The sequence below is a fragment of the Camelus bactrianus genome, chromosome 20, assembly GCF_048773025.1.
Source record: "Camelus bactrianus isolate YW-2024 breed Bactrian camel chromosome 20, ASM4877302v1, whole genome shotgun sequence".
Classification (NCBI taxonomy): Eukaryota; Metazoa; Chordata; class Mammalia; order Artiodactyla; family Camelidae; genus Camelus; species Camelus bactrianus.
Genome location: NC_133558.1, coordinates 18,420,203 through 18,440,748, shown reverse-complemented (window position 1 = coordinate 18,440,748; position 20,546 = coordinate 18,420,203). Strand labels below are relative to the sequence as shown.

Sequence of the window (20,546 nt, the reverse complement as noted above, 5' to 3'; positions counted from 1 at the left end):
AGGGGGAGATAGTAACTGCAACCTTTGATAACTGCCAAGTGGGGGCTGGCCAGAGGGCTCTAAAGAGCAAGATAGAAATGAAAGTGAAGTAAGAGTTTATTCTGTAAATAATGCCCACCCACATTAGCAATTACCATCTGTACCATTTATTTATCATTAAAAAAATTTTTTTATTGAAGTATAGTTGATTTACAATATTGTGTTAGTTTCTGGTATACAGCAAAGCAATTCAGTTATACACTCACACACACACACACACACACACACACACACACTCTTTTCCACATGATATCTAATAGGATATTGAGTATACTTCCCTGTGCTATATAGTAGAACATTGTTGTTCATCTATTTTCTATATAATAGTTTGTATCTGTTAATCCCAAACTCCTAATGTACCCCTTCCCCACCGTCTTTCCCTTTTGGTAACCATAAGTTTGTTTTCTGTGTCTGTGAGTCTGTTTCTGTTTTGTAAATAAGTTCATTTGTGTCATATTTTAGATTCCACATATAAGTGATACCATATGGTATGTCTCTTTCTGACTTACTTCGCTTAGTAATCTCTAGGTCCATGCATGTTGCTGCAAATGGCATTATTTCATTTTTATGGCCAAGTAGTATTCCACTGTGTATATATACCACAACTTTTTTATTCAACCATCTGTTGATGGACATTTAGGTTGCTGCCATGGTTTGGCTGTTGTTAATAGTGCTGCTATGAACATTGGGGTGCATGTATCTTTTCAAATTAGTTTTCTCCAGCTATATGCCCAGGAATGGGATTGCTGGGTCATATGACAACCCTAATTTTTAGCATTTTAAGGAATCTCCATACCGTTTTCCATAGTGGCTGCACCAATTTACATTCCCAACACTGTAGGAGGGTTCCTTTTTCTCCACACCCTCTCCAGCATTTATTGTTTGTGGACTTTTTGATGATGGCCATTCTGACCAGTGTGAGGTGGTACCTCATTGTAGTTTTGATTTGCATTTATCTAATAATTAGCAATGTTGAGCATCTTTTCATGTGCCTATTGGCCATCTGTATGTCTTCTTTGGAGAAATGTCTGTTTAGTTCTTCTGCCCATTTTTTGATTGGATTGTTTGGCTTTCTGTTATTGAGTTGTATGAACTATTTGTATATTTTGGAAATTAAGCCCTTATCAGTTGCATCATTTGCAAATATTTTCTCCCAGTCTATAGGTTGTGTTTTCGTTTTATGGTTTCCTTTGCTGTGCAAAAGCTTGTAAGTTTGATTAGGTCCCATTTATTTATTTTTGCTTTTTGCCTTGGGAGACTGACTTAAGAAAACACTGAAAAAACTTCCACAGTCACAACAGGACACACCTTTCATTTCAATATTCAAAGGCACTGCTTCACTTCTGGTTTTCCCTTTAGAGAACTCTTTCTTCAACATCCCTGCCTACAGACAATCAGATGTGGTTTTTCTCCAATGCTCAGGTCTTCAGCCTCTTAGACCTATGTTTTGTTTCGATCATCCTTGTATCATGGGCTCTGTCTCGATTTTCAGCTATGGATTCAGCACCATTCTTTGGTTACTGTGAGACTGCCTATATTTTAAATGGCATTCCCCAGAGAAAACTACCAGGATTGGGGGGGGGGGGACAGGGAGGAGGGAGCCAGGATTTCATTCTTTAAATGCACAATATAATTCAATTTAATAAGTGATTTCCCACATTTAACATCAAAATTAGACATAGAAAAAGTTGCCACTGGATGTCAGCATTTTTACAGATCATTTTTAACATTACTTGTTATAACAGTTTTAAAAAACTACATAAATGTTTGAAAATATTAGTTATTTAATAATTTCACTGTATACACACATCAGGTTTGCTTTGGTACAATCTGATGTGAAATTGTGATTTTTCTGTCTTATTAACATCCGCATCGTGTCTGTTTTATCTGCCTTAATCTGACAGACTTGCATTGTGCTCCAAGTAAAAATGTGCAACATATCTCCGAAAATCCACAAGATCCAGAGAGGCCCCAGGGTAACAGGCTCTGTGTAGCTGCCATGCATTGCTCATGGCTACATCAATCATGTAGCTCACCAAAACTGAGTACCACTTTTTGGTTCTTACTCTCACCCTGTATTTGGAAGTGGTCTGTTCCATTTTAGCTACACCTTCCCTGCACTCAGCATACAATTTCACTATGGATGGCTGACTTATCTGAGGGCTCTCCTCATCGCTGGCATAACCCTGTATCTCACGGACTGGCTCTATGCCAACAGCGCTGGAGCACAGACTGATAATGCCATCACCATGCCAACGACACACAATGATCTCATCATTTTCTTCTACTCGGAAATCAAAATACCCCCTTTTCATTTTTTTCATATGCTCCGCATTCATAAGGGGACATTTTTCGGTCCTGTTCTCACGAATTGTTCCTGTTGCCCTCACTCCTTTCTTCTTTAAGGCTGATACCAGTTTGACACTTGTAAAGAAGCTATCAAAACACAGGTGATAGGGATAATGACCTCTCTCTAAAAGAACATCAGCAAACTTCATCACCAGATTTCCACCTACACCGAGATCAAGATCCTTACCTGCCATCACAGTTGACTCTTCTTGATAGGGCTCAAACCAAACCAGATACCCCTGTGTGGTTGTACCACACCAGATTTTATAGCCAATTCTGATAGGTTTCCCATTCAGGAACTGGTCACTATCAAAGCATTCACACATTGTCTTATCAAAACAATAGTATTCTTCTAGGGGAGCATACAGGAGAAAGTTTTTATTGATTTGCTTTATGAGAGGCCTCAATTTTGTAAACTTATCTTTTTGATCTAGGTGGCTGTTATCTGCAAAATGCAGGTATGAGAAAATCAATTCAAATCTGTCCCTTCTGATCGCATCTCTAACCAGGTTCTGATCAGCATCAGACCTTTCCCAATACATTCCCCTTTTGGGACGCCTCACAAGTCCACTCAAAAGCAGGACACCAAACACACACCTCATTTCCTGAACTGTGACTTCCAAGGTGACATTTTTCTGAGAAGCATAATTATTGGTTTCACTGACAATCAAGTTGAATGTCTCATCATCAAAAAACAACTCAAAGAGCTCTACTGGGTTCAACTTTTCACTCTTGAGAGTCAAAAGTCCAGAATCCAATGCTGACCAGCTTGGAAAGTTGGGTTTAATGTCTCTTTTGGTCCAAGTCTTTTCTGGGACACTGGACACCTTTACCTTTTTCAGAGCAGGCTGGGTCTCAGGCTCGCTTTCTTCCACGTCTGAGTCACCAGAGAATGCCAGGCCTTGGAGCAGTTCACTCACTCGAGTGTTGTCCCTTTTTCTCCCTTTCCGGGTAATGTCTCCTGCAGCATATTCCAGGGATGAGATGTGCATCCGAGCCCACAAGTCACCCGGGTGACGGTCCTTCAGAGTGTTCAAATGCGCAACTGTCCTTTCAACAGGGACAGGAGTACTACAAGGGACCTGGGGTACACAATCTCTGGGAAGGAATAAAGTACATAATGCTATAAAAATCCTCAGTCTTATTCAATGATACAGGATAAATCCACGGACGCCTCAGCATTCTTTTATAAGGAATACGTCTCACTCCTCACGTTTCCATGGGGAGGACCTAGGCCAGACTGAATATTTCTGGGCCCTCCCCACTTCCCACTCACTCCTCATGACATAACTAATGTTGAATCTGGGAGAAGGAACTGGGCCGAACTCCTTAGGAGCAAGTTGCAGACATTCCATGTTCCTTTTTGCCCCAAGATGGATCAGATCAGGAGGGCCTGTGAGGGGGAGGTCTGGGGCTACCGTGTGCCCACGTAGCTCTGCCTCTGAGTGGCTTTATCAGTCTAGCTTCCATCAGTCATAAAGCTGAGGTTTCCAGAACCATCTGTTTTACTCCTTTGTCTCTATCAGTTGGTTCTGTATTTGGACAAGGAAATGGGTGGTTATTTACTGAGCCCCCTCACCTCTCACAGCATTTCTGAACATGGAAGGATTTAGCCTCTCCTAGTTCTGCATTCATCTGGTAGACACACTGCTCTGGGGAGAAACAAAAGAGAAACTCAAACTTACTGCCCTTGAACCGATTTTTATGAAGTTTTCAAGGGAGTGGGCTAATGTTACTAAAGATGAAAAGTATTATTTTACACAAACTTCTTTAATTCTGGGAATTTGCATTTTATTCGCTAAAGTCTTATTGGTAAACAGTCTAATTTTAGAAGACATAAGAGGGGAAAACAGTGAGATGACTATGTTGTACTATAATTTACACTACATATATTTATTCAGTTAAAGAATTTATTACCCCGGGTGTCTTTAATTTACTATGTGTATGATCTGTTCAGTACATCCATGTTAGAGCTCCCTGACATCCTCAACTTTGGGGATCCTCCTTGAATCTCGTCACTACACTGAAGTTTCCACTGCTGAAACCAAACTCCGAGGACTCACTCTATCCCCAGTTTCTTTCCACTCCAGCCTCCTCACACCTTCATCCCATGATACCTATTCTCCCATCTCATTCTGACTTCTCCATTCCCTCCTGCTTTCACCTCCCTTCCTCTTTTCTCTAGACCCTGTGATGCATCACCTTAGTCCCCCTCTTGCCAGGACCATCAATCACCCTGCCCCAGTGTCCTTCTGTAGCACTGGACCAGCACAACTTCAGCACCAGATCAACCCCATCCTTGGGCTTCTCTGTTCCTCACCCAGCAGTGAGCAGTGCTGGGGAAATCAGAGTTAGGAAGACACACTGCTAAAATCATGGCCTCCCAAACTCAGCTAGTTACTCAATACTGCTCAGAAGTGCTTCTCATTTCCTCATCCCTTTCTTCCCAGTTCTCCACAACATCATTCTCAAATCTTCTCCCCAATCCTTGGTATCCCTCAACATGACCTCTTTTCCTACTCCAAAGAGGACCCAGAATTTTTCATGCAGAAACTTGTTCTTCAAAATGATCTACTGTGGCTCATGACTCTTCTCCTATCCTCTAGGCACTTCCATTTTCTTTCTCTGCTTCTCTCCAACCCACCTCCTCTTTAGCTAGTAACTTCCTATGTACTTATCAGGTCTTGTTTCAAAGGTCACCCCTTCTGGGACACCTCCTCCAGATCTCATGTGGGTCCTCTCCTGCGTGCTTGATCATAGCTGCAGGGCACTTCATCACACTGCACTGTATTGTTTTCTCACCTGCTGGGCCCTCATGTGACTTACTGAAGGTAGGGTCTCTGCGTTATGTACGATGAATATGAGTGATAAAATGCTGAGTAAGGGGGAGGGGAGGGGGAAGGGAGGAACCCTTGATTTCGATACCGTGATAGGGCTGTACAAACCTACAACAGCCTTCCCTTTCAGACGTCTTGTCACATGAAATAAGAAGATACTTTGATTCTCTGAGGCACTGTGAGTCACGGTTTCAGTGACCCAAAGTAAATGTGCCTGACAGGCGCAATAGCAGGCGCCTATTCTCCAGTTATAACTCCATGCTGAGTCAGTGTGTTCTCTCTCTTCTTTTAGTGCACCTTGGCTCAGACTTCACCAAAGGTTTCATGTCTCCTCTTAAGCTTAAGACATTTCTATTTTAACTGAGATTTAGCTCCCTGTTTCTCCAAGATAAACAGATGTCAATAAGGAGAATCCTCATCCCCTTCCCTGCTCTGCAGTGTGAGTATCCCATGCTCTTTCCTTTCTCTTTTCTCAAGTCCCTGAAGACTTAATGGCTTCACCAGAACCCAGCCCTCTTCTCACGACTGGGTCCCTCCATTTCTGCTTTAGAAGCATGTATGCTACACATGCATTCACTCCCTCAACCAACACTTACTAAGCACCTACTACTGTCTCTGATTTGTCCCTCATGATCAGCTATTCTTTTTTTTTTTTTTTGAATCTTTATAGGGTTTTTTTGTTTGTTTAATTGAAGTATAGTTGACTTACAATGTTAGTTTCTGGTGTACAGCAAAGTGATTCAGTTATACATTTATATATGTCCTTTTTCATTATTACAAGATATTGAGTCTAGTTCCCTGTGCTATACAGAACATTGTTGTTCACCTGTTTTATATACAGTAGTTTGTATCTGCTAATCCCAAACTCCTAATTTATCCCTCCTCCCCTTTGGTAACCATAAGTTCACTTTCTATGTCTGTGAGTCTCTTTCTGTTGTATAAATAAGTTCATTTGTATCATTCTTTAAAGATTCTACATATAAGTGACATCATATGATATCTGGCAAGTTTTGAGGCATATCTCCTAAGGTAAAGATCTATTTCTTTGTCTCTGTCTCCTACCCAAGTATCAGCTCACTCATTCAGATGATTGGAGACACCCTCAATTCCTCAGTAGGTCTTCTGTGAGAACTGTTCCACATGTTGATGTATTTTTTGATGTATTTGTGGGAAGAGGTGAGCTCTGCATCCTTCTGTTTCACCATCTTGAAGCCCCTCCTCACCACCGTCAGCTACTCTCCATTTGATTCTTGTTTAGGACTCTCCTAATAGAGGCTGAAAATACTCCTCTGTCTTCCCTAAGTCCTCTTCCTGGCCTGATGGTATTTCTTTCTTAACCACTATGACAACCTCACCCACAGCCCTCACTCTTGTTTAAATCCTCTGCCATCTCTATCTTCTTTTCCTGGCTTCTATACCTATAGCCCCACAAAGACACAAAGGCGCCAGGGGACTAGTGATCAGGCAGGGTGGACTGAGTCAGGATAGGATTCTTGGAGGCACTGTGTACCAACTGAAGGTTTTGTATGAGGATACGTTGACAGGTCACCTTGTTGGCATGGGGCCTCCGAAGATCAAAGGAGTGAGTGGTACTCCTCCTGTATTCCAGGGAAGCAGGACTTTGACCAACTGGTTTCTCTGGTTCCATCCCAATTTCTTCTTACATCTCTAGGATCTGTTCTACTTAGGGTCATGGACACTCACCTTTTGGGTGTTCCTGATGTCTCAGCACCTTGTTCCATTTCTTCAGAAGTTTCTTGCTTTGGGTTAAACAATCCATCTTTAGGTACAAATTCTTGAGCTAAAATAATGTTAATAATTTAAATGTCACCTGTTGCCTGAATTTAGAAAAAACAGCCGCTAAGGTAGGGAATAGGATGTTCCAAATTGAAATAAACAAACAAATCAACAGGTGTCCCAGGAGTGCAGTCATAGCAATCCTAAAAATGTGGCACAGTATGGGAAGATAATAAGAATGGTCAATCTGCAGGAGAGAGGGTCTAACAGAGCAAAGCATATTTAAAGCAAAGCATACACATGGACTATACAGTGTTCTCAGAAAGTGAAGAGACAAAAGCAAAGAAGGCAAAGAAGGGATCAGGAAGAGGAGTTTATGAGACTTCCAGCTGGGAAGGGATGTCTGAAAATGACAAATTATCTGCAACCTGTGAAGAAGGCAGAAAAGGGAGGAGTTGTTGAGGGAATCAGGGAATGTGGAGGGATGATCAGAGAAGATAAGAGTAAGATTCAGTGGGCTGAGTGATTAGCAACAGAAGATAATGTGATGGGGGAGGATGCAAAAAGACAGGGGCTGAGAGATGTGTGGAAGCAGAGGCCAGAAGGAAGGGAAGGAAGGGTGAGGGTCTAGGAAATGTGGGTTCACAAGGGCACAGTCAGGGTTAATGATGGGGAAAGGTGAGCACAGCTGGGGACCAGCCAGAGGCCTTACTCATCAGATTGAGGTTTGTAACCTTCTCCTGAGCTGAGTTCCCACAGAGGTTCCTCTGAGCCGGACTCAGATATGGCCACTCCTTTGGTACAAGGGCCTGGGCTGCTGCTTCCTCAGTCTTCACTGATGTCTAAAAAGGCAAAAAAATGGCCTCTTAGTCTTCACTGTGTAAGGGTAAGGGGTCCAGCTGTGAAGGATGTTGAATACCACACTGTAGACCTGCAGTACCAACCCCTCGGCAGGGCTGTGCTCTCTCTGAAGGTCTGGGGGGGGACTGTCCTTGCCTCTCTCCTAGCTTCCAGCGGCTGTCAGCAGTCCTTAGTGTTCCTTGGCTGGTAGATGCATCCCTCCAATCTCAGCCTTCGTCACTACGTGGCCGCCTCCCTGTGTGTCTGTCTTCACACGGCCTTCTCATAAAGTCATCACCCACTGGATTTAGGGCCACCCTAAGCCACCATGGCCTCATCTATAACAATTATATTGATTTTAAAGTGTATAGGTAAGTTTTTTTGCTATACATTTATTTTTAGAAAGGCAAAGTTTCTTCACCTTTTCTTGCTATTTAAGAACAGGAGGCACTGGGTCTGACAGGATCAAAGACCAATTAGAAGTCAAAGAAAAGAACTGATTAGGCGAGGACTCCATGAAGAGCCTGTCTTGAGAAAACTGACTCAGTAAGAGAACTTAGATGGGAGCCTTAAATATTTTTTAACTAAGTGACTAGGAAAATGATTGAACCACTAAGAGAATATGGGGGAAAAAAACCCAAGAGTCCATTTTGTGAAGATGTGAAGTTTTGCCTTGGATACACAGAATTTCCATTGTCATCACCAAATATTAATGGGGTATGTGCAAAATACTGGGAATATAAAGGAATATGAGGAAGAGTCTCAGACTATGAGGCATTCATGGTCTGTGATATTCTGTGACAAGGTGAAGGCAGACAGACTGTGCCACCTGAAAGGCTCTCGGGGTGGGCAGTGTGAGCCAAGAGAAGGGCCAGAGGCAGGTGGTCAGGAGGGAGGGCTGCTGCTGAGGTTCCCATAGCCTGGGCACTGTGCTCACCTGGGACCTGGCTGAGTTAAACCCAGGTGCTGCTGCCTGGTCTCTGGGATTCTCCTGGAGAGGGGCTTGTCCCTGGGGAGCAGGCCCTGTGGAAGGAGGAGTCAAGAGCTCTCAATGAGACACAATGGCCTTTAGGGGACCCAGCCCCCAAATCTTATGTTTGTTAAATATCTAAGAACTAAGATGCACATCTTACTAAGATAGAACATCACAACTGTTTTCATTCTGTCAGGAACTCTACAATTATTAAAGTTCAGGGTCTCACACCCACAAAATTGAGTGGTGTTTGTGAACTCAAGAGGTGCTTTTCAGTAATGCACTTTCACATACATAAAGAAAAATTAGAAACCACAGAGGAAAGGAAGAAGCTGGTGAGAAAAGAAACATTAATCAGAGGATACACAGATGAAAGAAAAGTAAGTGGAGAACAGAGACAAGGCAAAGGGAAAAGAGGAAAGCAGAAAAGAGGAAGAAAATAAGGATACAAAAAAATAGAGTTGATAAAAGGGGAGGCTCTGTATGTGGGAGAAGCAGGGGTATATGGGAAATCTCTGTTACCTTCCCTTTTAATTTTGCTGTGGACCTAAAAAAAGTCATACATGTACACCCGAAACTAACACAAACTGTAACTACACTTCAATAAAAAAAAAAATCACACACACACACATAAAAATTAAGTCATACATACATAGCAGAGATGTTAGCCATGAGCTAGAAGAACTTTTGAGAATCTGCCACACTGGAAACTGCAACAATAACCCTAAGACTGGTAATGACTACACCAGTGCCAGGCACTGCACTGTTACTTGAAAAGACTATTTCCAATTCCTTACCAGTACAATGTGGAGAACATAGTCTACCTTACAGGGCTAAAGAAGATCGAGATAAAGAACATAAAAGTGCTCTATAAACTGTAAGATACCACATGAAGTAATGTATCATTTTTCAACATAAGGAGCCAAAAATTACTAAACAAAGAGGACATGGGATGATTCTAAGCCAAAACACAACACAGAACATAGCACACTTTTCTTTGCTTCAGACACAGTGGATCACTGTAGAATCTTTTTGTTCCTGTTGTTTCATATCTAGAGGGAATAAAGTTTCTGGGGGAAATGCCCTTGCCCCTGAGTCACTGCTACTGCCTTACCTCCCCACAATGCATACTTGCCAAAAACCAACAACTTAAAAAGCACAGAGTAAAGCAGGTCTGCTGACAGAAAGGGCTAAGCTAAGGAGGGGGAAATGGAAGGGGGGCAAAGATATAATGCAGTGAGGAAAAAGATCAAAGAAAGGCAAAGGGAAATTTGAGAGAGCAAAGGTCAGGCCAGACTTTAAACTGCTCCTTATCATCCTCCTGAGTTGGAAAAGTATTAAGCCTGAGAAAGAGGCAGAGGAATGTTTTCAAACATGAAAGTTCATTACAAACATGACACTGATCCATTGCTCTATATTTCTGCCAAAGACAGAAAGAGAGAAAATGGACTTATGTCACAATGAATCAGATGGTATCTCAAAGTCTTTCCTACTTCACCAACATATCTGAACATTTAACCATGTGTTTGACACTAAGAATCATGCACAGCTAGCTGAGCATTAAGAGATGGGCAAAAATAAAGTACTCAATAGTTTTCATTTTAAATCTAGTGTTCCATGACAAGTGAGAATGAAATACCATACACATATAAATAATACAATCACTGTAAACCATATTTTTGATTTAAAAAAAGAAGGCTTCAATGGCACTCAACTCTTTAATGATAAAATCCAAACTTCTTAGTTGGAATTTAAACACTCCATAAAAGGACCTTCCCACCCTCCCCCCAACTCTTTCCCTAAACAAACCCTACCCTCCAGCTATGATGGTTGACTTATTATCCTCTTGAAAATACCAGCAAGAGAAGAGGGAATGCAGGCAGCCTGGGAAATGGATCTTCAGTTCATCTGGTCTCAGGGAACCTGGAGAAATGTGCTTGGATTATAACTAGTAGGCAGGCAGACCCTCACCCAGTCTCCAGAATATTTGGGAGGGCCTAAGAGGGTATAAATAAATTCCTTGAGAATGACAGGGCGTGCTTCCAGAAGGACCAGAGGGAGCATCCTCATCCTGATCACATACAACACAGCAGTGCTGCATCCCCTGGGGACTCAGAGCACCGAAGAAGCCACCCCTCTGCCCAGGAGATGCTTCTGGAGTCCGGCTCTGTAAGCCAGCTCATGCTCCTATGACAACTGCTGTCTGTCAGTTACCATCACCATTCTAACTACTCACCTCCATTCTTCATTACGCCCCCACCACTACAGTCAAAATGGGATGAAATCAGTATCAGTGAATGTACATTCATCATCGCAGGGGTGAATGGGAATGCTGTCCCTGTTTCTGCTCCCTCACCGAGGCTCAATGCAGGCTCATGCCTCCAGGAAAACCTCTCCAACCCCCAGGACCGCAGGGCCCCTACTACCTCTAAGCTTTTTCACATGAACAAAACATCTGGGGCTTCATGTCATGGTGGTTTTTAATAACCAAAGACATATTACAGAACTATCAGTCGAGTAAATAGGGAAATACCAAATTCGATTTATGCTGCAGTGGGTAAATAACACAAGTAATCTGAGCCCCATACTTTTTCTTTTATCTCCCTCAAATGTTCTCATATTTATTATATGAATCCCTCATTCTGCACTTACTGTCAAAAGATCAATAGTCACAGATCACTGACGTGGTGACTGTAAACCACGATTGTAGTAAGTCATGAAACCCTCTGAAATTGTGTGCATAATTTTGTATGTACATGTCTTATCCAGGGAAAAGAATTAATTGTTCTCAATAAAATCTGGGGAAAATGACAGCATCCTCACTACAAAAGTTAAAAAGCACAGCTTTGCAGTGTTCTGAGGTCTCTGAACGTTCTGCGTACTTTAGTCTGTTCTCAGTCCGTCTGCAAACCACAGGCTGCAGACTTTGCCTTCTTTGCACAGCCTGTCCTACCACACAGAGCTGGAATACAGCCAACAGCGGGGATGGGTATGGAAAGTGAGAGCTCTGCACACAGGAGGGTGCACTCCGAATGCAGGAAGGAGAGAACATATTTAAGCCTAAAGCTGTATTTAAATTACTGAAAGGTTAGAGGCAGGGAGGCTGCTGAAGAAAATGTTACCACGGACAAAAAGATAAATTTGTGGAAAGCTACCAAGTAAATATTTAAAGCATCCACAGTTGTAGAATTAGAAATGTAAAAAAAGACAAACAGTAGAGGGAATTTGGGTCAGAAGATCAGGTGACTTAATTCTAGAAGTTGCTCTGCCTCTCCTGACTCTGGGCAAGTCATTTAAACTCTGAGTTTTGGTTTTCCTAACTATTAAGTAAGGGTGTTGGATGAGAAGATCTTTGACTTCTAACATTTTACAATTCCAGAATTTTTTTTCCTTTTAATGGAGGTACTGGGGATTGAACCCAGGACCTTGTGCATGCTAAGCACCGGCTGTACCACTGAGCTGTTACCCTCCCCCCACCCCAAATGTTTTCAAAATCTTGCTTAGATACAGGGTTAGACAAAAGCAAAACTTCAAAACTTGAGGACACAGATGAACAAGCTTTTACTCAGACGGCCATGCACCTGTCAGTGGCCTGCTCCCATGTCCTCCCTAAACTCACCCTCTGGCACTCACCACTCACTTCCTGGGCAATCTCTTGGGGGAGATCTGGAGGTTCACACTTCAAGATGGTCACTCCAGGTGGGAGCTGGGGGTTCAGACACTCCAAAGAGGCTCCTTGATATTCTGTCACCAGTAGGTGCATGTCCTGTCCCTGAGGGTAGACAGAAGCCTGAGGACAAAAGATTCACCTTGAAAAGGCATCCTGGTGGGAAGTGGACCAAACAGCAGTTATGGACATCCTAAAGGAACACCATACAAGCCCCAATCCTTTAAAGAGGCGGTGAGAAGACAGAAGCAAGACAGAGACATTCACTCATTTGGCAAATACGGACTGAACACCTACTAAGAGCCAGGTTCTGGTCTATATTGTGGGGATATAGTGGCAAACAAGAGACACAATACAGGCAAAGAATCGCAGCCTAGAAAACAAATCAAAAACCTAGATGGATGATTAAACTAGTGGGTGGAAGTTTAATGAGAAATAGGATATGCACACCATCTCATAATGTCTCCTACAGATTACTTATTAATTACAAAGGGGAAAATGATAACTATAGTGGAGAAGTCTGACAGATACCACCTTAACCTCATAAGTATTGGGACAATCCATCATCATGTGCCTTGTGATCTGATGCACTGAGAACACAACATTGCTTCTGTGGTTTTCTAGCCAAAATGCACAACCTGGGTGTTATGATGAGAAAATATAAGACAAACCCAAATTGAGAGGCATTCTATAAAATAATTGCTCTGTACTATTAAAAAATACCATTGTCATGACAAAGAAAAAACTGAACTCTTCCAGATCCAAGGAGACTAAAGAGACAGGAACTAAATGTAACGTAGGATTGGAGCAAAACTGCCATAAAGAATACGATTGGGCTAACATGGATATAACTGAACAAGGACTACTGTTGAGATGATGGTATTGTAACAATTTAATTTCCCAAAACTTGATAATTGCATTCTGGTTATATAAGAAAATATCTCTGTTCTAAAGTGTTTAGGTAAAGGGGTATAGTATTTCCATAACTCTCAAGAAAAAAATGTGTGAGTCTGTGCGTGTACATGTATGTATATGTGTGTGTGTGTACATGTATGCACACAGAGCGAGCGTGCACTTATTCACAGGTGAGTGTGGCACAACCTGAAACAATTATTAACAACTGGTGAATCTGGGTGAAGAGTACACAGGGGTTCTCTGTACTAATCTCTTAATACTTTTATAAGTTATAAATCCTTTCAAAATAAAAAGTTAAACATTGACAAGCATTCTCCATTTCTTCTCCCACACGACCACACACGTTCTCTTCCCACCTGCTGCCCTGTGTCTTCTGTGTCTTTCTCTAGATTCTCCAGCACTGTCACTGCCTCCTCCCCACTCTCCAGAGGATACTCCTGCACACAGGCCTGGAGCTCCTCAGGCAGGATGGTCAGGAACTGCTCCAGCACCAGCAGCTCCAGGATCTGCTCCTTGGTGTGGGTCTCTGGCCTCAGCCATCGATGACAAAGTTCCCGGAGTCGGGCCAGAGCCTCTCGGGGCCCGGTGACCTCCTGGTAGCAGAACTGCCGGAAGCGCAGGCGGCACAGCTCCAGAGTATGGGAGCTGCACCTCTGCTCCCATGTGGGATCTTCCTCCTTCACTTTCACAAGGCTGTCTCCATCTTCAGGGATGGGGCGTGGCAAAGCTTCATCCATGCTGAGCTTAAAGGCTGAAAAAAGGTTCACTTCACTGGGGTCTATGCAAAGAAATGTTTTTCCAAATGTGTCTGAGGCATAAGAATTGATCAGTAACCTGAAAATTATAAGAGCTTCAAAACTCTGTGTAACATACTTATATTTTTGTCCCCACTCTAAGTCATGCTCAAAAACTGAGCCTGCTTGCCTATATTATCAGTGAAGTTTATCAGAAGAATATCTTGAATCCTAAGTGAGTTGAGCTCAGAAGTGAGGGATGCAACAAGGTAAGGGGTTGGGGGAAGAAGGGTTAACAAGAATCTTGAGCAGCTTACACTTCACATGAAGGGAAGGGATTTTATCCATGGAAGAGCCAGATGGCTGCCTTCGTGGACAGATTAACATACTCTTAAAGGTCATCTATCTCTGCATTTTTCTCACAGAATATTTCACCTTAAAGCTACGTAGGTGAGGTATAGACTGTTTCCAAATTCTCCATCCCCTAAAACCTGTTGTAATGAGATTTTTGTCCCTCTTCTCATCAAGAGGTGGAGTCTGTTTTTACTTCCCTTGAATCTGTGCCAGCCTATGATTTGCTATGACCAATAGAACATGGCAGAAATGAGATTGAAAGAGGAAGTGCTCCTGTGGCTCGTGGCACACTGCACGAGACCGCCATGCTGCGAGAAAGCCCAAGCTAGCTGTGTAGAGGTCACGTGGATGAGAACCAAGGAGCCCCGGCTGATTCACCAGCAGCCACATGAGTAACTCTAGTAATGCCGCCCGGTCATCCCATAGAATAAGTAATAAGCTCAGGTTGTTTTAAACCACTAGGTTTGGGGCTTTCATTTACTTTTAATTTTTTTATGTAACAATGGGTAACTCAAACAGAAGAAATACTTTAAGTTCTCTTTCTCTCTCTCCTTACTTTCTATTTTTGTGATCTCAATCACAATTTCAAAATATCTCTATTCCAAGAACACTCAAATCTCTGGCTCTGACTTGCCCTTCACGGTCCAGATTCACATCTTGAAATGCCAGTAGGACGCCTCCAGCTTTGGGTCTCTCCTGCACCATAATTTCAACACATCCTAAACGGAAATTAGAGTCCTCTCAAAGCTGCACTTACTCTGTGTTTTTCTATTTCTATTGGCATCACCACCATCTTCCATGCATTCAGGCTCAAAACCAGCCTACATATAATACACTATAATATAATCAGTCTGGGTCCAGTCAGTTCTTCCTCCAAAATGCCTCTTGCACCCATTCCTTCCTTTTTATTCCCTTATTATGATTTACATTCACTATTACAATAATTTTGTGTGGTATTCCTGCTCTACCACACACTCTTATTATCACTGGATTGGTATTTCCTAAAGCACAATTTGGACCATATTCAACATATCTTCCCCCACCAAAAAGAGGGCTTCAATTGCTCCTGGCTGAACTAAATTCAAAGTCTCCAGGATCTGATCTTAACTGAGTTTCACTAGTGTGTTTGTCATTCAAAAAAACCTTTACTGAGCACGTCATTATTTTCCAGGCATAACACTAACCCCGGAATAAAAAATACAAACCATACCTTCAAGAAAGCCACAGTCTTTCCAAATGCCTCATGTCACTGCCATGCTGATACTCAAATTTGTTCCACCCACCTTGTACTTTACGGCCAGGACCAGTCTTCTAACAGTAAATTCCCAAGGCCCAGTGCAAATGTCACCCCCAAACCTCATGTACAGACAATCTTCTGACCTCTGAGCCACTCGTAGAGGGTGTTCCCATGGAAGTGAGCCCCAGCTGAGAAGCTAGGACCTGGGACCCTGTGCTGCAGTGCTTGCACCTGGACAAACATCCCCTGGAGCCGCAGAATACATAAAACTATAAGGGACTAAAAGTAATTGCATGCATTCGCAATTGGGGCAAGTCATGAATAAGAAGATACAAAAGACCAAAAACCCCACTGCTGTTTCTGAGGTGTCAGGAGCAAAAGCAGGGTACAGCACATTACCCCTGCACGCAGCCCCTCCAAGGGGCTGGGCAGAGCACCTAAGCCACCCCTACGGCAGGACCTCTGGACCCGCCCCTTCCCTCACCCCATTTAAGGGACCAGCTGCCACCACTCAAGGAAGGCGCAAGGGAGCATGCTACTTGTTTTCACCAATAAAACCTTGCCTAAATTTCTCATCTGGCCCCTTATCAATTTCTATTGGTAAAGGAGTCCAAGAACCCTGGTCAGTAACAAAACCTGCCTCACCAACCTGCCTCCCTCTCGATCCCGCATTACGGATCACACTCCCAATCACCACCACCGCCACCACCCCAGCCCCTGGAAGACTGGGGTTTATGTTTGAATAAATAACCTCAGAGTTCCTGGTATTCAACAAATACTGGCCGACTTACGAATGCACGCAGACGTCCTGGGAACCTCTGGCGGGCCCAGACATATCTTACTGAGATGACACCCCAGCACCTAGCGCTTGGCATACAGTGGGCACTCGGTAAGTGTGTGTCTAATTGACAGCTAATGGACCCCAAGTTCAAGGAACATGCACAACAAAGACGCGACTGACCTGGCGAAAAGCCCCACTGGAGGGCGGAGGCCCAGCTCTCCGCAGTGGCAAGAAGAGACAGCCCCGCCCCCGGGCCCCCACACCTCCCTCCCGGCCGGCGGATCGCGCCTGCGCTTCCTGCCCTGGATACCTGGGGGCCCAGGGCTTCCCCTCGCGTTGCGCCCGCAGCCCAGTCCTGGCGGCAGCCAGCCGGCTCCGTGCCTCTCTAGGAAGGCGGCCGCTCGTCTCTCTGGTGCGCCAGGCCGATCCCCACCGCCTCCGACCGCCAACCCTGCCCTTCCTCAGCGCGCGACCCCAGCCTGACCCTCATTCATATAATCATTTAAATTAAAAACCTGAAGATTGTCATTCTAAGTGAAGTTAGGCCCGAAAGAGAAAGAAAAATATCATATGATACCACTTATATGTGAAATCTAAAAAAAAAGCAAATGAACTTTACAAACAGAAAGAGACTCACATAGAAAACAAACCTATGGTTACCAGGGGAGTAAGGGGTTGGGAAGGGATAAATTGGAAATTGAGATTTGCAGATACTAACTACTATATATAAAAGATAAACAACAAGTTTATACTGTATGGCACTGAAACATGCTGTACACCAGAAATTGACACAACATTGTAAACTGATTATAATTCAATTTAAAAAAATCGACTAGATAAAACTGAATTTGTCTTTAAGATCTTCATACGCTGCGGGAGGCGAGGATGAATAAACATTACAACACAGCAAGCAGCACAAATTAATTTTGAAAATTTAAATATACAGATTATATATGCACAATAAAAACTCAAGTTGCACATTTGAATACAGACTATGAAATGAAAAGTGTCCCACTCTCCAGAGTTAACCATTGTTAATATTTTATGTGTATCTTCCCAGGACACTACCAGCCACAAAATAATATTCAATGAACATATGTTTAGTATGTATTTTAAACCACCTCTGGTATCACAATATAATTGGGGGGGGGGGCCGCAATTAGATGTATTTATTTTAATGGAGGTACTAGGGATTGAACCCAGGACCTCACGCATGCTAAGCATGCACTCTACCACTGAACTATGCCCTCCCCACCTCACAATATAATTTTGCACCTTATCTTTTTCAGTTAAGATAGTTTGGAGATCTTTCCGTATCAGTTTATTTTTTAACAGTTAGTATTCCATTGCATAGGTTAATTTACTTAACTATCCCCACTATTTTTCTTTATAAGTAATGTTGTAGAAAACACCACTGAATACCTTTACATGCCTTTATGGGTATATTTTTTGGGTAACCACTACACATTGGAATCAATTTGTCAAAGGGCATATGCATTTAAATTTTGGTATACAGCTCTCCTACTCAATTCTGAAGGGCACTGCTGTTTAAGAGTAAAAGGAGAGAACACCATAAATTGACACATTGTAACTCACTGTACTTCAATTAAAAAAAAAAAAAGAGTAAAAGGAGAATCTAATAGAAAAATTCGGCAAAGGTGAACATGGGAGTTCAAAATCAGAACTAATGCTTAATCAAAATAAACATGTTAATTAACAACCAATTAACATGTGAAAAGATTTTCAATTTTGACAGCAAAAATATTCTTTAAAAATTCTTTAAAAAAGAGACCCAAACAAATATGGCTCACCAGTAGAAGATACTGTTGCAATATAGTTCAGCCTTCCTGGGTTTCTGCCTTCTGAATAGATTTTTGCCTTTTAGGGTGTCTAAGATGTCTTACACTGCAAGCAAACTCCCAATCGAGATCTGTTATAACAACTGCCCTTTGTTCAGCGTTCCTATAATTTTCAAGAATAAGGAAAGTGTGTTATTTAAATATATCTCTATTCAACATTTATGCCCAGGTGGTTATGGGTCTGCCCCCAGGGTACAGATGAGAACACCATTTCCTTTGGAATTGTAAAGAGTTAGGTTAAGGTGTCAATAAACTTAGAATGCTTGTAATACCTGTACTATGGAATCATGATGAAAAGAGAAAGCCAAGATAAATTTTCCCACTATTTAAGGGTATATAATTCTTCATACTTTGAATCTTTTACTCATCATTGCTTTTTAATGAGAATAATAAAGATGTTCTTTCCTTAAACTGAACAGAATCAAATAGATTTTAAACTATGACACGGAGCTAATTGTTTAGGTACTGACTTCAGCACACCCCTCAAAACTCAGAAAAATCTGTTATCAACTTAATTTTACTCATAAAGGCAAAAAAAAGATACATACCTTTATGGCTTCCTAAGCAATGGAATATGACTGACTTTCCACAAAATCCCTTAATTTCTCAAAAAATTACAGCTGCTTCTCCTGCAGATTTGGTCCTCCTCCAGAAAATGGTATTAACTGTTGCTTCTGGTCAGCTTGCACCCAGTCAGATCAGAATGGGAAGTGGGTCAAAGACTCCTAAGCGCCTGTTTCGGCCTTCATTCTCCCCTTTACTCTTAGTGACAGAAGCCTGAGTTTCAGCTGGGCACTCTGCAACCCAGACTAAGACCCACTTTCCAGTTCCCTTTTCCTAAGTTTTGGCCTATGATATATGTGCTGAAATGATTTATGGGACGGCTGCTCAAAGGGAGCTGACTGACTGAGAGGAGTTTATTTTGGTCCTTCTGCCTTTTGTCCACATTTTGATGTGACGGCTGGAGCTTCAGCAGCCATGGAGGATCATATGATGACCTTAAGGACTGATGGAATGCCCTAGCATGGTGGAGCAGAAAGTCAGAGGCTGGGGTCCCTGGTAATATCATGGAACCATCTTACCAGTTCCAGACTGCTTGTCTCTGACCTTCTCTATCTGACAGAAGACTTTTAAGTCATTCTCACTTTTGTTTGTTTGTTTTTAAACTATATGCAGCTGAACCAAAACCTTAGCAAAACATGAGGACTCACGAGTCTTCTCATGATAGACTGAGAAGTCTTTTCCAGACAGCAGTACTCCAAGCAGTTACTACCAATCAGCAATTAATGTTTATCACCCTGGTGATGTATTCAGAAGTAGGCTCACCTAAGCTTAATAATCTTCATCATTCTCATGACATTTTGGCATTCAGTGTGAAGATCATTATTTCCTCCAAGCTAACTTTATTACTCGACTTTCAAAATTCCAAAATAAGCAGCATTTTAAAATTACATCATCAGTATTAAAGGAAGAAAGTCCAATCTCTTGCCCCAGGCATTTACTGAATAGTATCTATGCAGCAGCCACTATACTGACACTGGAATTATCAAGTAAGGCAGTCACTGCTTGGATTAATTCAGCCCAGTTCATTCAAATGACTTATGAAATCTCTTCTATAGTCTAAAGAAAATCTTAATTTCTAACTTGAATCAATGAGGTATTATGGCAGGGATAGGGCTGGGAAATGGTAAAGTTAGATTATCTTTGCTTTCCAAAATGCTTCTACTGATTGGGGATGGAAAAGGTGGGGATAATGGTGGGGGTGGGGGGTGGTTAGTAAAGCCAGTGGGGGAGAATGCTCACCATTTACCTGTACTTTAAGACATCTCTGAGTGTGATGTATTTCCAAACATCATTAGTTTTGCTGTATAGGAGTCTGTAGCAAATGTAAAATTATCAACCTGCCCTTCTGATTAAGCCTGTAAATCTGTGGACACTTGATTTGCCGCTGACTAAAAATCCCTCACTCAATCATGTGGCTCTCTACGACTTGGAGATGCGTGACTATGCATTTACCATGTTAAAGGCTCTGAGAAGTCCTGCAGTAAAGACTGTTGTTTACCTTTGACTCCACAGTCTCCATCTGGGGTCAAATTATTGTGGTCCAAAGCTGACTAAAAGGAAAACAAAGGAGACAGAATGGAGATAGCCTCCAACTTGGCCCCAAGAATCCTCTGCCAGAGCTGGCTACCGTGACTTTTCCTGAAGTTCTGCTTGCTTGCAA

The 20,546-nt window shown here is 42.4% G+C and overlaps 1 protein-coding gene across 7 annotated transcripts; it reads right to left on the bottom strand.

The window, feature by feature from the left end:
• Window positions 1-1,660: 1,660 nt before the first annotated feature.
• Window positions 1,661-20,521, bottom strand: PGBD1 (piggyBac transposable element derived 1). Of its 7 annotated transcripts, none has more exons than XM_045509622.2 (8): window positions 20,385-20,521; window positions 13,714-14,108; window positions 12,409-12,565; window positions 8,740-8,825; window positions 7,697-7,804; window positions 6,930-7,026; window positions 3,968-4,040; window positions 1,661-3,486 (listed from the first exon to the last, which is right to left on the bottom strand). In XM_045509622.2, exons 2-8 carry the CDS (start codon window positions 14,092-14,094, stop codon window positions 1,932-1,934), a joined length of 2,457 nt encoding a protein of 818 aa, XP_045365578.2. In that variant the 5' UTR covers window positions 14,095-14,108; window positions 20,385-20,521; the 3' UTR covers window positions 1,661-1,931. The 7 variants fall into 7 exon arrangements, with proteins under 7 accessions (XP_045365578.2, XP_074204347.1, XP_074204348.1 ...); XM_074348246.1 differs by lacking the exon at window positions 20,385-20,521 and adding an exon at window positions 18,275-18,411; XM_074348247.1 differs by lacking the exon at window positions 20,385-20,521 and adding an exon at window positions 16,774-16,883 and having other exon boundaries at window positions 12,409-12,547.
• Window positions 20,522-20,546: the final 25 nt, after the last annotated feature.